Genomic DNA, 19,449 nt, shown 5'->3' on the forward strand with positions numbered 1-19,449 from the left:
TGAAGGGGTGTTGGATTTTGTCAAATGCCTTTTCAGCATCTAGTGAGATGATCATGTGGTTTTTTTCTTTGAGTTTGTTTATATTCTCCACCTTATTTTTTGAGATAGGGTCTCTTAGTGAATCTAGACTGGCTGGCCAGTGTGCTCTGGGCATCTGCTCGTCTCCACCGGCCACCCCAGAGTCAAGTTTACAGATAAACGAAGCTGTGACTGGCATATACACGGATGTGTGGCGGGCATTGGAACTCAAGTCTTCATGTATGGATGACAAACACTTTACCTTGCTGAGCCATCTTCCCAACCCTGCCTTCTCTTTTTAAGATTGGAAAATTGCTTTCTTTAACAAACCCAGATGATATAGGCATTTATAACATATAAAGTCAGAGAACAGGCCAGGTGTGGTGCACATTTATAATCTCAGTGCTGGGAAGACAGAGGCAGAAAGACCTCAGATTCAAGACCAGCTTTGGCTATACAGAGTTCAGGCCAGCCTTAAACTGCAGTCACACACTGAGGCTGTACCTGAAGACCCAAGGGCTGAGGACGTTGCTCAACAGTAGGGTCACTTGTCCAGTATGTGCAAGGCTCTCGGGACTAATTTCAACACCTCAGTATATTGAAAGCATACAACACTAAGTACAAGTTTTTCCTCAATTTTCTACACACCCAGCTTCATTTCTCCAAAGATATATTTTAATATCTTGATATGTATCTTGTTTCTCCAGTAGACACATTTGTATATGGTTGAAAAGGTGAGTCGAATTATGCTAACATGTAATTTTGCTGCTTGTTTTCTGCCAACACCTTTTATGAAACAGACGTATATATCCGAGAGGTTTACTTCATCTTTATTAATAACACCATAGTATCCTACCATTTACTATATTAGGATGTATAAGTGAATATTTAGATTGTTTTAATTTTTATTAAAAAGTACTGTCAGAGACATCCTTGTCATTTTTTTTTCACACTAATGCTAGTATTTCTTCAGGATAAATTTCTAGACATGCAGTGTCTGGACATAGCATATTTGTATATTTGATAGATAGTTTTGTCCATTTGGCACACAGACTGAGAGGCAGCATGTTCAGCGGGGTTTGGTGCAGGAACCTCTGGGGTGTGGCCAACAGGTTTTACGTAATGAGCATCAAGGAATCTCCCAAAGGATAAAACCACATCACATAGCACATTCAAACCAGTAGCAGGTGAATCAAGTGTGGAGATAAAAGGCAAGGGCGGAGCCGGACCCACTTCCGCTATCTGTAATTTCTGTTACAAAGATGACGGTGATCGTTTCCGCTGACGTAATTAGTACAGTTTCATTGATGCTTCGAACAAGGCAGACAAGTCCTCTTCTGACTGGGCACGGGGTGCAAGCTTGGTGACCCTTTCCTGAGACAGTAAATAAAAGGGGTTATCCGGGGCTTGAGGGTGACAGTGTCAATGCTGTGTGCTTATGTAAATTAGTTTGGTTATTAGAAACAATGACTAGATATTTTAAATATCATATAGAAATAGCTTGGAGTAATCCAGCACTTGAGAGGCAGGATCAGGGGATCATGAATTCAAGCCAGCTTGGGCTATATAGAAAGCTTCTGGAGGGGAACAAAATAAGCAAAGAAACTCCCACCCTTAGGTCCCAAGCCACATTCCTTGAATGGTTTGGGCTAATTCACAACTCAGGTTTCTTAAGAACTACTTTCTCACGAGGCTTTGGAAAGCCCAGCCTTTGCCTTCTGCTCAAATATACAGAAACAAACCGTCCTGTCCACTGATCAATCTGGACCCGTCAATGGCCTCTGCCAACTGTCCCTGTACAGACCGTCTTGTCCCTGGTAATGGTAGTGCTGCTAAGAAAAACGTAACTGCTGTCCTCAACTCAAGACCACTTATTTCACAGCTTGGTCTTCAGATGCACCCAAAAGGACTTTCTGTAGGACATGACCCTTTAGGCTACGTGCAACAAGGAATCCGTTTTTTCCCTTATTAACCAAAGTTTCATATTGACTTTTCCCAGTTTAGTGATTTCCTTCATTTCTCCAGTGGTCATGATGGGTGGAGTTGGTGATGTCAACAGTCTATGGCTCTATGTTCTCTCAGTGGCTCCATAAGCCCTCTGGGGCAAGGGACTAAAATGATGGTTACCTGCCACTCAGATGAAGCGAACAAACACGGCATCATACAGCCTCCATTTTCCTGGGTCCTCGGGTCTATTTTCTGGTGATAAGCAGGTGTTTGGGTGTATACCCCATTAACAGGCAAGCACAGGAGGACAGAGGCCTGGCTGTGTTCAGTGCTCTGATGTGGTACCCGTCATAGTGCTCACAAACAGTAGATGCATTATCAACAGCTGATGAGTTAATGAAGATGGTGGTGGCGGGGGAGACACTGGCATCTGACAGGTCCCATATTCAAGAAGACTGCTGACTGCCCAGCCCTCCTATCTTCCTCCGTTGTCGTTCAGACAACGAAAAGTCTCAAGGATATGTTTGTGTGCAGGATCCCTTGATCTGCAAGTCTCTTAGAACCACCTCCGAGATGAATCACATCCCCTTGCAACACAATCCATCTCTGAGGCACCACCACGCCCCTCGCCTGCAAGCTGCTGTTTCCATTTTTGCTCCACTATCGCCCCCTAGAGGTTATTTTCTTGGCAGTAGCCAGATCACCGTTTGCCCCAGCAGAGTTTACAAACTCTGGATCAGAAGAAAATCACGGGGCTATCATGTAGCTCAACTGGTAGAATACTTGTCTAGCATGCGAGAAGCCTTGGATTCTGTCTCCAGCACAACAAAAACTAGATATGGTGTCTCCCACCGCTGATTTAGTATTCACAGAGGCAGGTGGGTCAGAAATCCAAGGCCATCCTCAGCTACATGTCAAATTTGAGACCATCTTGGGATACATGAGATGCAGTCTCAGAAAAAAACAAAGCATGACGTCTGACGGCTCCTCAATCTGGCTCTGTTTCTCAACCCTCCTTCTCCCACTGGCTCACTTCCCCCCCCCATCCATTGACTCCCCCCTCCCCACTGCTCACTCCCCCCAACTGCTCACTCCCCCCCACTGCTCACTCCCCCCACTGGCTCACTCCCCTCCCCCCACTGGCTCACTCCCCTCCCCCCCACTGGCTCACTCCTCTCCCCCCTATGGCTCACTCCCCTCCCCCCACTGGCTCACTCCCCTCCCCCCACTGGCTCACTCCCCTCCCCCCACTGGCTCACTCCCCTCCCCCCCACTGGCTCACTCCCCTCCCCCCCACTGGCTCACTCCCCTCCCCCCCACTGGCTTACTCCCCCCACTGGCTCACTCCCCTCCCCCCACTGGCTCACTTCCCTCCCCCCACTGGCTCCCCCCCCCACTGACTCACTCCCCCCCCCAGCTCACTCCCCCTATCAGTTTGCTTGAGACAGGGTGCTATGTAGCCCATACTGGCTTCAAATTCACTCTTAGCAGAGGCTTGCACTACTGATCCTTCTGCTCCTTCTTCCTAAGTCCTGGGAATTCAGGTGTGCGCCACCATACCCAGACCCACCACATCACTTAAATTTTAGTCTTTCTCTTCATCCATTCTTTCCCTAGCTGTCATGTCTGGGTTGAGGATGTCACAAAAGACACTTGACGACTCTCACTGGAGTTCCCTCCACATTGTCCCCATGGGATTTCTCTCTATCACGTTACTTGGGCTTTCCATCCCACCAGTGATCATCCTCTGAACATTCTTATATCTCACTTGTAGATGTGCATCGCCTGTTTCTCCTCGGGAGAAGGAAGGTGAGCTCCAGGCATAAACCCTAAACCCCCTGAAAGAACGCATCGTGGAAAATCCTGATGACGTCAGGCTTGGCAATGATTCCTTGGATATGACAACAAAACCACAAAAAACAAAGGAGAAAACGGAAACCTGGAATATACTAGATCAAAATATACAACTTCTGTATTCCAAAGACACCAGCAGGGCAATGACATGACAGGTCCCCGGATGGGTAAATGTAAACAGTATATGACATATATTAATGTCCAGAATATAAAAAGTATTCTTATAGAACAACAGCAAAACATGCAAACAGTGTATGTCATATACTAATGTCCAGAATGTAAAAAGTATTCTTATAGCGCAACAGCAAAATACCAAAGGGATCAATCCAAAAATCAGCAAAAGACTTGGATAGATATTTCTCCAAAGAAAAATGCATAAATAGCCAATAAGCACAGGCTGAGAGGTCAGGGTTCTTAGCCTTTAGGGGAGTGCAAATCTAATTCTCACCTAGGCACCTCTCCACACCCCTGGGTGGCTGTCATAAAAATAATGGAAACTAACAAGTGCTGGAGAAGATGAGGAGAGTTGGACCCTTTGTGTTGTTAATAGAAATGTAAATGATGAGGCCCTATGGAAAAGCTTCCCAGTGCATCAGGAGGTTAAAAACTGGGCTGAGATTGGTAGCACATACTAGAAATCCCAGCACTTGGGAGGTGAAAGCGGGGATGATCAAGGCCAGCCTGGGTTACATAGTGAGATCCTGTCTCAAACAAACAAACAAACAAACACATATACACCAATAAAACTACCATAGGAATCACTGTTCTACTCCCAGATACTTACTCAAAAAAAACTGAAATCAGGGATGAATAAAAATGGCCCCCATAAGGCTCATAGGGAGTGGCACTATTAGGAGGTGTGACCTTGTTGGAGTGGGTGTGGCCTTGTTGGAGTAGGTGTGGCTTTGTTGGAGGAGGTGTGGCTTTGTTGGAGGAGGTGTGGCTTTGTTGGAGGAGGTGTGGCTTTGTTGGAGGAGGTATGTTACTAGGCTTTGAGGTCTCAGATGCTCAAGCCAGGTCCTTCAGATCCAGATGTAGGACTCTCAGCTCCCTCTCCAGCACCATATCTGCCTGCATGCCACCATGCTCCCAACCATGATGATAATGGACTAAATCTCTGAAACTGTAAGCCAGCCCCAATTAAATGTTTTCCTTTATAAGAGTTGCCATGATCATGGTGTCTCTTCACAGCAATAAAACCCTAACTAAGATAATACATTTGTACACCAGTGTTCAAAACAGCCAGAAGGCGCAAAGAACCTAAGTGTCTTTTAACCCATGTATGGAATGGATAAACAAAATGTGGTATATCCATCCACACAAGGAAATATTACTCAGCCATAAACAGAAACAGAATTCTGACACATGCTACAACATTGGTCAACACATTATTAGGGTAAGATAAACCAGTCACAAGAGGACTGGCAGTGCATGATTCCACATACATGAGGCTCCTGGCACTTTCAGAGACAGGAAAAAGAGCTTAAGATCTAGGGGCTGTGAGAAAGGCAATAGGGTAGTTGTTTGGTGGATGTAGAGCTATTTGGGATGCTAAAAAATGGTCTGCAGGGGATAGTGGTGATTGTATTGCACCGTGGATGTATTAAATACCATTGAGCTATGCATTTAAAAGTTATTAAAATGATAAATTAGTTTTAATTTACTACAATTAAAAAATAAAAATGAGAAAGAAGGATAGATAACATCTTAGAAAAAGTGGGAGGAAATGCTGTTGAATATGGGTGAGAAAAAGGCAAAATTTTTATATTCTAGCAGATCTTGTTATTTATCAATCAATCTATCATCTATCTATGTATCTATTGTTTATCCTATCTATCTATCTATCTATCTATCTATCTATCTCTCTCTCTACCTACCTATATGAATATTTATCATCTACCTATTTGCAGTCAATCATCTATTTATTTATAATCAATCTAACTATCATCTACATATATCTACTATCTATCTATCTATCTATCTATCTATCTACCTACCTATCTCCTATCTATCTATCTATCCATCCATCCATCCATCCATCCATCCACCTATCTAGTTTGTGGCAGGACGGAGAGCTGGCTTTCAGTACGTGTTCTGGCCAGAGATGATGGTGAGGATGGTAACCGTTTCCACAACATTTTGTTATAACAAAGAAGGGAGTCCTCTGATAAGCCCAGAGTCTTTTGCAGGATCTGTTCCTCTTTGGGGAGGCAGCTCTGGACTTTCAGGAGCAGCTATTCAAGTCACTGCCAGCTTTCTCTTTCACATTCCAACCCCAGTGATTGAGCAAATACACACAGAGACAAAGTGTCTGATCCTGTGCCATATAAAAGCCAAATGATTTCAGAATGAAGATGTGTTGAGCAATGTGCTATTATTTACAGACACAAAGACCAAAGAACAGCTGATTAGCATGGGCACTGAAATAAATACTTCTACTTTTAGCACATTCATAAAATAACACCATTTCAGCTGGTCTGTCTACCGAGAGTGGGAGTGCTCACTTGGGCAGACAGCTCTCCCCAGTCAGTAATGAAATGTTTTGATTTGAAATGTAAATGTTTCTTTCCAGAGGTTTCGGAAACGTAGCTCTGAAGGTTAATTTGCTCTTGCCCACTCCCTCTGCAGCTGGGCCATGCAGTTGGAAGCCCCTGCACACGGGCTGCCATTCGCTGCCACTAGCCCAGGCTGTGTGTTTGGTTAAGGAAACTGGCCTGCTCATTCTTTCTAGAGAAAACTGACCCCTGGCTGCTGAACATAAAAGAGTCTTTATCAGACGCGGACTCTATAAAACAAACTTTCTGGTAAGGCTCTTTGCAGGGAGCAGTATATCCAACTACCTCAGATCTGGTAGATATTAATGAGTGAAGACTGGCCCACTGTATGTGTGAAATTCTGAGGTTGCTATGGCATTCCTGTAAAACGTTCACTGCTGCCAACAAAACAAAACAGAAACCCCCACACCAGTTCTTCATCTGCCGGTTATTTCTGTTCTAGTGAGGACTCTCTGTTACTGTGATAAAACACTGACCAAAACCACCTCAGGGGAGGAACGGGCTGATTTCATCTTAACAGCTCCCCAGGTCACAGTCTAACACTGAGGGAAGCGTGGGCAGGAACTCGAGGCAGGAACCTGGAGGCAGGATCTGAAGCAGTGACCATGGAGGAACACTGTTTCCTGGCTTGCTTTCATGCTGCCAAAACCAGTACCACGTGGGAGGCTCTTACGCATTACCAAGTTTGGCTACCAGCTTGAGATGCAGCCTTGGTCCCTCTGGACCATGGCTTCTGTGTGCTGACCCTGAGGAAACACTCCCCAGGAGGGGTCTCAGAGATGCTGGTCTCTGATGTTAATCACAGTTGAGTTTTCAGTCCCAGCTAACCAGGATCAATTATCTCAGGAAAGCAAAGGTTTTGTTTCAGTGGTGCTGGTCTACTCATAACCACAGTTGATTATTCCGTCTCAGCTAACCAGAAACCACGTTCAAATATTCAAAATATCAACCAAATGGTCCAATAGTCCTTGAGGGACTCTCAATCTTCCTGGTGAACTTCACAAGCCAGGCCCCATCACCTGCACCTCTCCTTAACATTGCTGTCTTCCAGGCTCCCATAACAGCCTCATGAGCTCTGAGCACCCAGTGGCCTTCTCAAGCCCAAACCTCCCAAATTCTTCCATAATTCTCCCAAAACAATATGGTCATGTCCATCACCACCATATCACACTCTCTGGAACCAATTTCTGTCCTGGTTTGGTTTCTGTGGCTGTGATAAACATCATGACCAAAAGCACCTTGGGGAGTACAGGGTTTATTTGGTTTATAGTCTATCATCGAGAGAAGTCAAGGCAGGAACTGAAGCAGAGAACAGTGGAATGCTGTCTACTGGCTTGTTCTCCAGGGCTTGCTCAGTTTACTTTCATATGCACAATGGAGGACCACCTGCTCCAAGATAGTGCCATTCCCAGTGGGATGGGCCCTCCCATATCACTAATCAAAACCAACAACAACAAAAAAGCCCTAGTAGAGACAAGAGCACAGGCCACTCCGACGGAGGCAATTCCTCAGCTGGGAGTTTCCCTTCCATGGGGAGTCCAGTTGTTTCAAGTTACAAACCCTAGCTAGCCTAATAATTCTTGGAAGTAAGTGAATTCTTATTTTTTTATTTTTAAATTACATTATTATTTACTATGTGTATATGTGTACACCATGGCACAGGTGTGGCGGTCAGGGGACAGCCTGTGGCAGTCAGTTCTCTCTGTCATGTGGGTCCTAGGAACTGACTCAAGTCGTTCAGATTTAGCAGCGAGCACCTTTACCTGCTGAACCACCTCATTGGTCTTAAACATTTGTATTCTTGTGCACAGTCCTGGGATAAACCTCAGAAAAGACAGTGTCCCTGAGACAATGCTAGGAAGCCAGAAGCCACTGTGTAACCATGGTGGCCCCTAAGTCTGTGGAATTCCTGGACAAGTCTTCATGGCTGTCTGTTTTACTCAGCCTTAGGAAACCACTCACTCACCGGGACAGAGCTTTTAGCAGGAGAAGCTGCTGCAGGGATGAGCTCACTCAGCATATCTGCCAGCCTGTTCTGGGTGCAGCAGAGGACGGAGGAGCAGAGCAGAGCCCTGCCTTCATCAGTTCTAGGCTGGACTAAAATAACTACAGCGGCCTTGCTGACATTTTGGCTCAACAGGTTAGAACTACGGATTTGTGGGATAGCTCAACACCTATGCTATATCCCAAGACACTTGTGTTTCTCACTCCTTTACACTGTTAGGTGCAATTGGATCCACTGGGCTTGAATCTGAGTCAGGGAAACCAGTGGTCCATGGGCCATATTTCACTAGTATACTGAGAAGCCAGGAAACTGGGAGCAAGAAGCACCCAGTTGATAATTTTTCTAAAAAGTAGGAAAGTTTACCCACACAGGAATCCAAATGTATACTTAATGATAATTGTAGTTAAAGGTTGCTCATCCAGTTGGATGGGACATGTTTCCAGTTTACTGAGGTTCCCTACGTTCTGTTGCCTCGGATTATTTTGCTTGTTGCTGTTCTCTTCATTGCTTCTGTGGACATAGGAACCTGGGAGCTCAAACTGCACAAATGTCTTCTGTGAATGGTGAGGTCATCGACAGTGATGGGGTGGGGAAGACCGGGCTAGGTTGAACCCTTGCTCTCCTGGAGTGGGGTGAGGAAAAGGCACCACTGCTTGTGGTAAGTAGGGTGCTGCATGGGTGGATATTCTAGCTGTCTGATGTCCCAGAGCCAGAGGGGGATCTGTGAATGCTTACCATTGGACAAAGCAGCCCCATGGCCATCCCTGCTTTCCTGCTTTCCCATATTGACTAGGAGGACTCAGGGAGTACACTGGGTGTGTAAGCATGGCGTTGTCCACCGACTCAGTGCTGTGGATCTGAGCACCCTACTTTCGAGTACACTGCAATGAATCAGGATCTTGGCCCATTTGGTCTGGTGTACTAGCTCCAGAGAAGTCCAGAGATCACATCTTCACGTGGTTCTTGGGAGGGGGAGCTTTATATCCATAATGATTCTACTTTATAAATGTGAGTCATTTAGTTTACATTCTTTAGCAAAATCTAAATAAATGAAATAAGGTACAGAGGGATACAGATGTGTACGAAATGTACAATTTCCCCAAATGACCCAAATACAAAATAGTTTCAGCTGAAGAGCTATGCTTGTATTCCACAAAACAGAAGGAATCTGTGATGATCTAGAGTGGAAAATTACGTCGGCGGTCCTTTTGGAATGGCTTTGCACCGTCTTATAGGGAACTCCCGAAACAGCAGAAATGTGGGGAAGGGAGGGTTTCCCAAGATCAAGTCAGTTTGGCGGTTTGCATCTTGGATTTTTCATAAAGGATCCTTTTAGTTTTGCCACAGGGACCATCATAAAGGCACAGGGGCCAGGCTACTTTTGTACTGAGGGTCCTCTAGTGGCCGAGAGGGGTGTTGCAAGGTCACTAGCAGCCCCGGTACTGGTCCCCTCTGGCTCTGTGCTTCGCAGGCATGAAGGCCATGCTGCGCATCTTACCTGGGGCAGCGTCCCTTTCACCAGGGAAGGGATGTCGTTCTTGGAGTAACCGAGGGCAGAGAGACCGTCATCCACGTTTAGGTCAAACAGGAATTGTCGGAGGGTGTCTGCCAACACAGGCCCGGCATCTTGGGTCCTGGCAGTGCGGATATCCGCTCCTAGAATAAAAGTGCAGGCCATAAGAAGACAGGGAAGCACCTTCCAGGTGTACCTCAGTCACAGTATCACTGAATATGTGAATTGTACCTAACGCCACTTCCTAATACCGAGGTCCGGGGCACTGCTAGGATTCCCTGGGATGTCTCTGTGGTCAGTGGTCAGCCCACAGAGGACACATTGGCAAGACCAGGCTGAGGCGCCAACAGTTCCTTATGACGAGCCGCCTGGGGCACTCAGCTCTCACAGTTTGAGGGGACTTGTGATCTGTCCCGGTCCACCCTCTGTGTGGTAGGGGAGCAGAGTGACAGAGGGCAGGAAAGACGGCTAGCGGGCGCTAACGTGGGGGTGGCGTGTTTGTAGGGCACAGCGTATGAGGCTTGGTATTTACTGACATCTAGAGGTGTGCGCGGTCAATGTCTTCCAACAGCAACACAGAAAAACGCGAGGCTTTTGCAAACAGCTTGAGGCAAAGATGTAGAGTTCAAACGCCACATATTGACCACCAAAAGGAAGAAAATACGACGATAAAACTCTGTTACGTGTGACTGGGAAAGGAGAGGTTTCCTCTTTATATCTAAAATTTAATTTTTTTTTTATGTCTATGTTGCCAAAGGATAGGGGACGTTCCTCTCAGAAAATGTCTCTGCGTGAGCTGAGCAGAACAAAGCCGTGAAGACTCAGGGAACAGTGCTCCTGTGAAGATAACTATGTGAAGAAGGTAGCTGAGGTTTGGAGATTTTTAAGGACAGAAGTTTAAAGATTCACAGCACAAACAATAACAGAGATATCAGTGTAGAAGGGCATGTTCTTAGGCAGGGAGTGTGAAACTTCCCCGGGGAAAGGAACAGCTTTCCCACCCCTTAGCACCTGCCCTGCCTCCCAGGTAGCTGAGGGGAACACCTGTGCAGCCCACAAGGCTAGCACTTTGCAAACAGGGGGCGCGCTGGATAACGCACAAACAAAATGCCTGCAAAGGAGAGGAGCCCGCTCCTCGCTCCTCGCTGCAGCACAGTGCAAGTCAGACTAAGCCTCTTCCTTCTGTGAGGGTCAGGGGCAGCTTTAGATCCAGGAAAGGTAAACAGAACCAGATACAGGGCCAGACGGAGAACAAGAGGATGAAAGGTAAACCAGGCAAGAGCCGCCTGCAATACCCAGCGCCCCTGAGAGCAGATTAGGTGAGAGGCGTGACACAGGATATGGGGTTACGGTTTTATGATCCTGGGATAGCTGCCACTGAACACACTGTACAAACTTCTATGCTTTCCTATGAAGCATTTTTTAGGGGGAAAAAAAAAGATATGAAAGAAACTGAACCGGTCTAGCTAAGAAAAAAAAAAAAAAAAACCCAAGCTTTCATAGAGATTTAACATCACTAACTGGCAATATGGGATAATATTGAAATTCCTAAGCAATTAGAAAGAACTGTAGTGTTCTTCACTCAGGTTTGTTTAACTGAGGATCTGTCTTCTCATAATGTCTGTGCTACCTGGAACACGCCCTGTAAATTCACTAAGGTTTCCCCATTTACCATAGATCTAGCCTACAGTTTGGGGAACCCCCCCTTTAAATTTTACCATCCTCATATTTACAAAGGCCACAGCTATATCCCTCATGACTGAGCATTCCCGTCCCTAAGGGGATAAGGGTTACAGGCCCCCGGTAAATCTGCCAGTGTGCTCACACAGTACACACTGTAAACTGACGCCTGGGTGTGGCTCCAAGTCCTGGACATTAACATTCTCAGCACAGCACCTGGAGCTGCAGGGCACACAAAAGGGCTGGTGTGAGAGGGAGGGCCAGGGCAGCAGCCTGTGGGAGGATGTCTGCGGTCGGTCCTGCCTCCTTGGGAATAATCTTTCCAACGGCTCAAACTACAAGGGCATAATGAAGAATCAAGTTTTCATTGCGACCTTTCTCTTCCCACCCACCCTAAACACAAGTAGGGAAATAAGACGTTCTACAAGTTAATCAAGTTCTCCAAGTCACCTAAAAATAGAGCTCTTTTTCAGAAAAACACGAAGATTTTTTTTCTTCACCTCGTACTATGGCTACCCAGAATGTAATTTTATTTCTGTAAGAGTCAAAAGGCACAGTGGGCATCTCACTAGAGCGATTACTTATTCGGCAGTATGGCAAATAGATTGCTCACTTGGAATTGCTTTTGTTCCTTGTTTAGCTTCTCTGTGGTTGGGGGTTACTGCTGCTTTCTTGATTCATTTTATCGGTGACTCAGCAAAACAAAAGTCAGTGAGGACATTACTTGCGTGCCAAGCAATACTTTCTATGGTGGTGAGAGCAGAGCAAATAGCATCAGGACAAATAGTATCAGTATTAGGTTCCATTTCATTACAGATCCTTAGAAGCCTAAAATTATGGTATTTAAATGCTGCTCAGGGCTTTAAGCCAGTTGTTACTGTTTTATCACTGGGCTGCTCCAAAGCGACAGCTTTTGTTATTATTCCTGGGAAACACTCTGTTGTGGAATATTTGTTTAACTATGTAAAGATGTGTTGCATTTGTTTAACTATGTAAAGATGTGTTGCTGTTTTATCTTGCTTGCCCAAGGCATCTGATTGGTCTAATAAAAAACTGAATGAACCAATAGTGAGGGAGGAGATATAGGTGGAACTTCTGGGCAGGGAGAGTAAATAGGAGGAATTTAGGGTGGAGGAAGAAAGAAAGGGAGATGACAGGGAGACGCCAGGGACCAGCAAGACACGGAAGAAGCAGGAAAGTAGAACATAACAGAATGAAAGAAAGGTAAAAAGCCCCAAGGCAAAATGTAGATGAATAGAAACAGATTAAACTAAATTAAAAGAGCTAGTGGGACAAGCCTAAGCTAAGGCCGAGCATTTATAATTACTAATACATCTCCATATCTTTGGCAGCCCAAAGACAATGCCAGCTACAACACTCCACCTGGGAGGGCCACAGATTGGTGAGTAATGGCTCATACCTAATATTTCTGCTGTCTCCAGGTGCCGCTCTGGAAACATCTGAGCTGTGAAGGTGAACACTGCTGGAGATGTGAGCACCACAGAGAGGCCATGGGGCTGGGGAGAGATGGACAGAAAAGCTTTCTTCCGTAATACTCTAGATATGACCAGAATACTCAGAACAGTCGAGAACTTGCAGTATGGGCTGAGGATGCAGCTTAGTGGCACAGTTCTTGCCAGTATGCATTAGGTCCTGAATTCCATCCCAGCCCCACCCCCACTAAAAAATGCACTTGTAGAAATTGTGACAATTATAAGATTTAGCTGAGTGATTTATTATTAGATTTTTTACCACCAGAGGGTGATCCACATTGTATTCCTTGGCTTTATATGTCTTCACTAAACCTGAAATTGGGTAAGACATGCCATGGCTGGAAGAGAAAAAAAAAATCTGTTGACACACAGATGCCAGAAATCAATAACATGGACATTGTTATGGGAGTGCCCCTCTTGTCTCTGGACTGCATTGTATTGTTACCTCACGGAGTTCTACATGATGCATTTCTTGGATGCAGGGATGTACTGTGATGTACTCCAAGTTTAGTGTATTCATTAACAAAAACCTCTGAAATGATCAGACTCCAGGGATCAGAGAGGTGTATGCACTGGATAATGTGCAAGCTGGATCCACTAGCGATCCATTCTGCAAATAATTGACAGACTGTTCCAAATGTTGCATATTAATGGTGCTGAATTACAAAGTTTCAGTCAAAGATTAATGCAGGGCTGTTAATAAACATTCTGATTGCTCCCTCTCTCCTTTGCGTATGAGAGATCAAGGAATAATCCTGCATTTGAAATTTTACAAATTACAATTATATAGCAAGACACGGAAAAATGAGAACCCGCATCCACTGCTAGTATGAATGGAAAATGGTATAGGCACTAAAAAAATTAATACAAAATTGCCATAGATCCAGAAATCCCATTCATTTGTACTAAGTAAGAGAAATAAATATGTGCACACAAAAACGTGTACAGAATATTACTCATAGCAACAAATGTCCACCAACTGATAACAAGTCAAATAAAATGTAGTACCTCAGCCAGGCAGTGGTGGTGCATACCTTTAATCCCAGCAGTCAGGAGGCAGAGGCAGGAGGATCTCTGTGAGTTCGAGGCCAGCCTGGTTTACAGAGTGAGTTCCAGGATAGCCAGAACTATACAGAGAAACTCTGTCTTGAAAAAGAAAAGAAAACGTGGCATCTCCATACAGTAGAATATTATTTGGTGGTAAAAAGAAGTGACTTATAGTTCTAACAGTACCTAAATAGAGCATGGTAGATAGAGAGGACCATGTGCTTTCATGTCTATGATACGCCCCACAAGTGGGGAATTCCACAGAGATGGAAAGGTGCTCAGTGGTCTCAAAGCTTTGAGCGAGGTGTGGGCTTTGGTGAGCAGTAGCTGAGGTTGTGGGGATGTTTTTTTTATGGGGGTAATAACATGTTCTAAAACTAAAGGTTGCAGGACTTTGTGCAGAGATTAGAAACCACTGAATTATATATGTTTTAAATTTATACAGCAGACTGTATAGGATATAAATTGCATTTTTAAAGCTGTTATAAGAAATCCATGACTTAATAAACTGAATTCAAATTAAGAAAATATTTGGGAAACCTTAGATTTCTCCGGTGTATAGCATATTGAAAACTTGCCACTTGTCCTGAATTATATATATTAAAATTTAGAAGCAGTACCTCAAGTTAAGAAAATAAATTGTATGGTCACTTACCACAGATGAACACCAGCATTTCCAAAGCCGATGCCAGCGAAAGCACTTGCCAAGTGCATACTAGACCTTGCTTCCAAATCATCAGGATTCCTGACAGCCCTGTGAATTAATTGTATAAATACAGAGCAACACACGGCCATTGGCATTTTCTTCTGAATAAAGAGCCGCCTTAGGGAAAGGCGAGAAGGGGCCGTCACTCAGGAGGAAGACAGATTAGGCAGGTTACTCAAACAACTTCGGTCTTCTCGATGAAAACTGAAGGCAAACATATTTTTCTCATCAACAGTTTTACCAAGGGCATAATAAATACGCTGTCAGCCCCTCGGCTGGTAGGAAGGTGCCAGGGACGCAAAGCCCTGACCTTGCACTGTGACTGCTGCTCTAGGGAGGTGTCCTGGGACTCCCTCTTCCTCATCTGTCAGCGATCCTGATGGTCGTGAACAGACTCAGAGTGAACACATTCTCAGAGTGCACCCGGAGCTGTCACCCTAGGCTACCTGCGGGCCAAGCCAGCCTACACATCTTTCTCTCCGTGACATTGATTCAAACTGAACTGTATGTTTTTTTGTTTTTGCTGTTTCGGGAGTCTGTTCCTATTTGTTCTTTCATAAATAATGGCTGTAAATATGTATACTTGTATGTTTGTATTCTTTAAAAAAATGTGAAGATTAGTCAACTTTTAAAATATTTAATTTAAATTTTTGCTTTTAGATGTGAGGTCTTGTTGCATTGCCCAGGCTAGTCTCAAATTCCTACTTGAGTGACCCTGTGCCTCAGTCTCTCCTCTGTAGTCGGGACTCCAGGTGTTGCTACTACACCCAGTTTCTACTGTGCTCTTCAGTCTTTTAAAACCTCCCAGGAATCCTTTTACATTTTCTGTCTCCTGAGTGGCTACATTTTTCTCTTGACTTTAATTCATGCGAGTTTTCCCAATGGGTGACTTCCGTGTGCCTTTGGGGTTTGGATGACGCAGCCAACACATGCCTGTGTGGCTCTCATTCCTGCTCAGTCTCAAAGACATTTTCCCCATCCCAGCTCCACTGTGGTGGCTGTTGTCCGAGTCTGACTTTGCAGCCCTGCCTGGTTTAGTACTGTGTAGCACAGACTGGCCTCGAACTCATGGCAATCCTCCTGTGTCAGACTCCTCTAAGTTCTGGCGTTACAGGTGTGTACCACCATGTCTGGCTAATTTGGGGGCTTTGGTGAGCAAACCTCTTTTTATTATCTGTCTCCTTTACATATCAGGAGCTTCGGCTGTCTTCTGAACTGTTGCCTTTTTGAACTGGAGGGAGCAGTTTTCACCTGGCTGTCCTCGGATCCCTGCAGAGGTCACTTGTGACTGCCCTGGTGGACAGACCATGTCACCATGTCCTCTCAGTGGGTCAGCATCAGACATGTCAGGTTTTACCGGAGAGCAGCTCATGACCTTCTCTTCCATCTCTTTCTCCTCAGGGTGACATACCTCTTCAGATACTTGGCAACAATCCGCAGTGCGTGGACTGCCCAGATGTCACTGATTGGGTTGCTGCCCTGGTAGGCTGGTCGTTGGATGGGGTTGGAAGGGCAGGGGCTCCGCATGTTATAGGGAATGGCAGTGTACGACTCCAGAGCATGGCTGAAGAGAAAGGGTTAAATACATGGAATGAGTGTTGCCTTTCTCATGCTTCATCCCTAGCAAAGCTTATTATTATAACTACATTTAATTTTGTTGTTGTTGTTTCGGTTTTTCAAGACAAGATTTCTCTGTGTAGCCCTGCTGTCCTGGAGCTCACTCTGTAGACCAGGCTGGCCTCAGACTCAGAGATCCGCCTGCCTCTGCCTCCCAAGTGCTGGGATTAAAGGTGTGCACCACCACCACCCGGCCATTTTAAATTCTTGACCTTAAAAAGTTGGAGTCTAAGCCGGGCGTGGTGGCGCACGCCTTTAATCCCAGCACTCGGGAGGCAGAGCCAGGCGGATCTCTGTGAGTTCGAGGCCAGCCTGGGCTACCAAGTGAGTTCCAGGAAAGGCGCAAAGCTACACAGAGAAACCCTGTCTTGAAAAACCAAAAAAAAAAAAAAAAAAAAAAAAAAAAAAGTTGGAGTCTATGTTTAATGTGCCTTAAACTCAAGGTTGGCTCTTTGAATATTTCAGAGCTGCCTCCACCTGCTGGCCTGTGGCTCAGCTGCAGATACAACTAAAGCCATCTAGTTAATGATGCACGGCGGCCCCAGCGGAACACAAATGGTTTTTGCATGGTATAGTTCCCAGTGTTAGACAGAGGCTTCACTCTCTTCTCCTCCAGAAGCAGGAAAGGCACCTTTTGGACGAATCATTAGAAACTAAGGAAAAAATGCACTTGGTAGACAGACGCGGTGGTTTTGTAGTTCTCCACCGGGACCGCAGGAGATGAGCAAGAATCAACGGTACATAGTGCGGGGACAGAGCAGAATTAGTGGTCGGATCTGAAATGTCCCCAAAGGGCCACGTGTTAAAGAAAAGAGGTTCCTAGCCAAAGGCCCTGTTGAGAAGTGGTAAAACTTTTATAGTCGGTGAGGCCCAGTAGAGGGAAATCAGGCCACCGGGGGTACACTGAAAGGGGTAACAGGACCCCAGACTCTCTTTGTATTCTGACTGCCATGTGTTCTCGCCATGATACAGTGTGCCTCCACAGACTCAAAACAGTAAGTGACTGTGGACATATCTAACCACAAGCCCAAACCACGCTTTCCTCCTCTTTTCAATTTTTTTTTTTTCGTTTTTCAAGACAGGGTTTCTCTGCGTAGCTTTGCGCCTTTCCTGGAACTCACTTGGTAGCCCAGGCTGGCCTCGAACTCACAGAGATCCGCCTGGCTCTGCCTCCCGAGTGCTGGGATTAAAGGCGTGCGCCACCACCGCCCGGCCCTTCTTCCTTTTTAGGGAGATTATTCCAGGTATTTTGTCAGAGTGATGGAAAGCTGGCTACCACAAGGAGGGCTGATGTCTTCCTCTACCCTACTCCCTCTTTAGACAGTGAGGTCATCATCCCCTTAGAGGTCATTGGTGGGCCATGGCAGATTTATGTACTTTCTGTCTGGGGAGTGTGACTTTATTTCCATTATTTCTAAGCAGCTGGGACACAGCTCATCAAATTTCTAATAATATTGAACAGGGTAGAGTCAGGCCATTTTCTAGGCAGTAGAACACAGGAACAGACCAGAGGTTAGACATGAAATGCCACTTCTGGCTCATTTGACAGCAGTCAGTACCTGTGACATGACAGTCACATGCCCTGGGGGTAGTGCCAGGGCCCAGAGTAAGGTGGCCCTGTCCTCACCAAGCTCATAGAGCGGTGGGGGAGACAGGCAAAGGAAGGGCATGGTGGGAAAGCCAGGCTCACAAAGCAGGGCTTAGGACAGTGTCTAGTGTGTTGACCAGATAGATCAGCAAGCACAGGATAGGATGAGAAGTAGAGCCAGGCTGTAACCCCCAAAGGTCTGCCCCTAGTGACATATTGCCACCAGCCAGGCTCCACCTCCTCAAGGTTGCATGACCTCTCAAACCAGCACTCCCAGCTGGGGACCAAGTGTTCAAACACGTGAGCCCGTGAGGGGCATTCCAGACTCACCCCACACCACAGACAGAGCTGTGGGTGCATGTTCTGGCATGTGTGCTGGTCATATTGCGGTCTGGGAGCGTGCGAGAGAGATGGAAAGACGACGGAATGGAGTTAGGGAAGCCCACAAGGAGGCTACGGCGATGGTCTGAGTAAGGGCGGAGACTGACTTGAACCAAGGAAGAACAACGAAGCTTGAGAAGATACACAGGTGTGAGAGAGTCAAGGGACACAAGAACCGGATCTGCTGAGGGTGGGCGTGACGAGAGAAGAGGAGCGTTTACACCAAGTCCTGCTCCTGAGGAGATGGCGGATGCAGGAGAAACGGTGATGATTAAGAGAACTGCCCCGTTTCACTGACTTTCACATGCCACCAATTTGAAAAAGGTCCCGCTGAGTACATTATAACATGCCGATGTTAAGACGCAGTATTTTGAAACACACTACTGGGATAAAAAAAATACACACCATGTACAGATGTTAAGGTATGCTCTGACAGCTGGATGTGGTGAGGCACACCTTTAATCTCAGCACTCAGGAGGCAGAAGCAGATAGGTCTCCATGAGTTCGAGGTCAGCCTGGTCTATATAGTGAGTTCTAGGACAGCCAGGGCTAAATAGAGAGACCTTATCTCAAAACTAAAAAAAGAAAAAAAGCATTCTGATTTCAAGGACACAAAAATGTGGCAAAATGTTCTTGTACCAGTGGATGACCCATGGTGGTATGAGACTGGCTGACAGTGAAGAACCTGGGGTGCTCCTCCGGGGGACCGGCAATGATGGCCTAGCTCAGGACAGGATCTGTCCTAACATACAGATGTGGTCTTGGCACATCACAGCCCAAACCGCAGGAGCCTGGGCAAGGTGGGACACTGGACACCCAATCTCCTTTTCTATTAGCGAGAGTCTCACACTGCACCGTGTTCAGAGGGGATGTGTGAGGTACTGAGAGCACACACATGACGGTCCTACACCCTGGAGACACTAGCCCCCTTTTCTGACTCCCCTTGGGTGAAACCCTAATCCTTCCCCAGTTTGCGTGGCCAGAGAGACAGGTGGTGTAGTCTGGAGGTGTGTCATGTCATCTTCAACTGACCCTTTATCTGTGC

At 45.9% G+C, this 19,449-nt stretch overlaps 1 protein-coding gene across 1 annotated transcript in view; it reads right to left on the reverse strand.

Annotated features, from left to right (window-relative positions):
* Positions 1–827: 827 nt before the first annotated feature.
* Adhfe1 (alcohol dehydrogenase iron containing 1) overlaps positions 828–19,449 on the reverse strand; it is a 29,595-nt gene continuing 10,973 nt past the window's right edge. The window contains exons 9-14 of the mRNA XM_059254036.1: positions 16,230–16,382; positions 14,768–14,866; positions 13,325–13,403; positions 12,993–13,089; positions 9,878–10,035; positions 828–1,392 (exon numbers count right to left, since the gene is read on the reverse strand). Coding sequence (XP_059110019.1) covers positions 1,309–1,392; positions 9,878–10,035; positions 12,993–13,089; positions 13,325–13,403; positions 14,768–14,866; positions 16,230–16,382 — 670 coding nt within the window. The 3' untranslated portion in view covers positions 828–1,308. The remainder of the gene's footprint in view (positions 1,393–9,877; positions 10,036–12,992; positions 13,090–13,324; positions 13,404–14,767; positions 14,867–16,229; positions 16,383–19,449) is intronic.

Source organism: Peromyscus eremicus, chromosome 2, assembly GCF_949786415.1.
Source record: "Peromyscus eremicus chromosome 2, PerEre_H2_v1, whole genome shotgun sequence".
Taxonomy (NCBI): domain Eukaryota; kingdom Metazoa; phylum Chordata; class Mammalia; order Rodentia; family Cricetidae; genus Peromyscus; species Peromyscus eremicus.